This window comes from Limulus polyphemus, unplaced genomic scaffold (genome assembly GCF_000517525.1).
Source record: "Limulus polyphemus unplaced genomic scaffold, Limulus_polyphemus-2.1.2 Scaffold7442, whole genome shotgun sequence".
Taxonomy (NCBI): domain Eukaryota; kingdom Metazoa; phylum Arthropoda; class Merostomata; order Xiphosura; family Limulidae; genus Limulus; species Limulus polyphemus.
The window spans coordinates 33065-34591 of record NW_013673052.1 but is presented as its reverse complement, the minus strand read 5'-3'; the positions used below and the strand labels follow the sequence as shown (position 1 = coordinate 34591).

Below are 1527 nucleotides of genomic sequence, written 5' to 3'. Positions count from 1 at the left end.
CTCCATTCTTTAAACAGTGTTGTAACAGACAAAAACATAACCTGTTTAATAATAAATACATAACACCACCCATAGTATCTGAAATACTTTATGCAGCTACAGATGGCGCCACATGTAATTACATGCCATGTCTCATTATTTAAACACTGAAATAAAGTAAATTATAAAAATTGAGATTACGTGTATTTTAGAGAGAAAAAAAAAGTCCAAAACACCAAAGTACATAGCTACAAAACTGAAATATGAATATCTTTATTCTCTTTCTGTACAATTATATACAGTTTTGAAAGTTAATTATCTTTCTTATGTGACTTATTTACAGCCATTACTCTGTAGACTATCCATAAAACAGCGATAACAGTGACTGCCGTGGTAACGACTACAACTAAAGGCCTGACTTCAGTACAGCCAACTGGAACTTCAACAGTGCACTCTTCCCCATCCTGGAAAACATAATTTTAAAAAGAATTTCATACACTAAAAGTTTTAATTTGACAAAAAAAATCCAAGCAATTATTCATACTTTAAATATCTCTCTCATGAAAATATTAAATCAGCACACATTTTATACAACTTTGGAAAAACAATGTAGATAGTATAAAGTTACAGTGAATGTCAGGGTTTAGAGAACAAACCCATAGTGTTTTTACCAAAACCACATTTAACCGATAAAACATGGTTATAAGGTTTATGTGGTCCTGTTGTGGTGGTTATAAGATTTACACAGTTCTGTTATGAATGATTATAATGTCTGTGATTCTGTTGTACACAGTTATAAGGTTTATGTTGTCCTGTTGCACATGGTTATATGGCTTATGTTGTTCTGTGGCACATGGTTATACAGTTTATGTTGTTCTGTTATGCATGGTTATACAGTTTATGTTGTCTTGTTGTACATGGTAATATGGTTTATGTTGTCTTGTTGTACATGGTTATATGGTTAATATTGTTCTGTTACACATGGTTATACAGTTTATGTTGTTCTGTTACACATGGACCATTACCATAAAGATGTTTGATGACCATTACCTTAAAGATGTTTGATGAACATTACCATAAAGATGTTTGATGACTATTACCTTAAAGGTGTTTGATGACCATTACCATAAAGATGTTTGATGAACATTATCTTAAAGATGTTTGATGACCATTACCATAAAGATGTTTGATGACCATTACCTTGAAGATGTTCGATGACCATTACCTTAAAGATGTTTGATGACCATTACCATTAAGATGTTTGATGACCATTACCATAAAGAAGTTTGATGACCATTATGATAAAGATGCTTGATGACCATTACCATAAATATGTTTGATGACCATTATGATAAAGATGCTTGATGACCATTACCATAAATATGTTTGATGAACATTACCTTGAAGATGCTTGATGACCATTACCTTAAAGGTGTTTGATGAACATTACCTTGAAGATGTTTGATGACCATTACCTTAAAGGTGTTTGATGACCATTACCAGAAAGATGTTTGATGACCATTACCTTAAAGGTGTTTGATGACCATT

At 31.8% G+C, this 1527-nt stretch overlaps 1 protein-coding gene across 1 annotated transcript in view; it reads right to left on the bottom strand.

Moving 5' to 3' along the window:
* Positions 1 to 236: 236 nt before the first annotated feature.
* Positions 237 to 1527, bottom strand: part of LOC106474614 — a 31180-nt gene continuing 29889 nt past the window's right edge. Inside the window, exon 5 of the mRNA XM_013935303.2 lies at positions 237 to 443. Within this exon, the coding sequence (XP_013790757.1) occupies positions 421 to 443 (23 nt within the window). The 3' untranslated portion in view covers positions 237 to 420. The remainder of the gene's footprint in view (positions 444 to 1527) is intronic.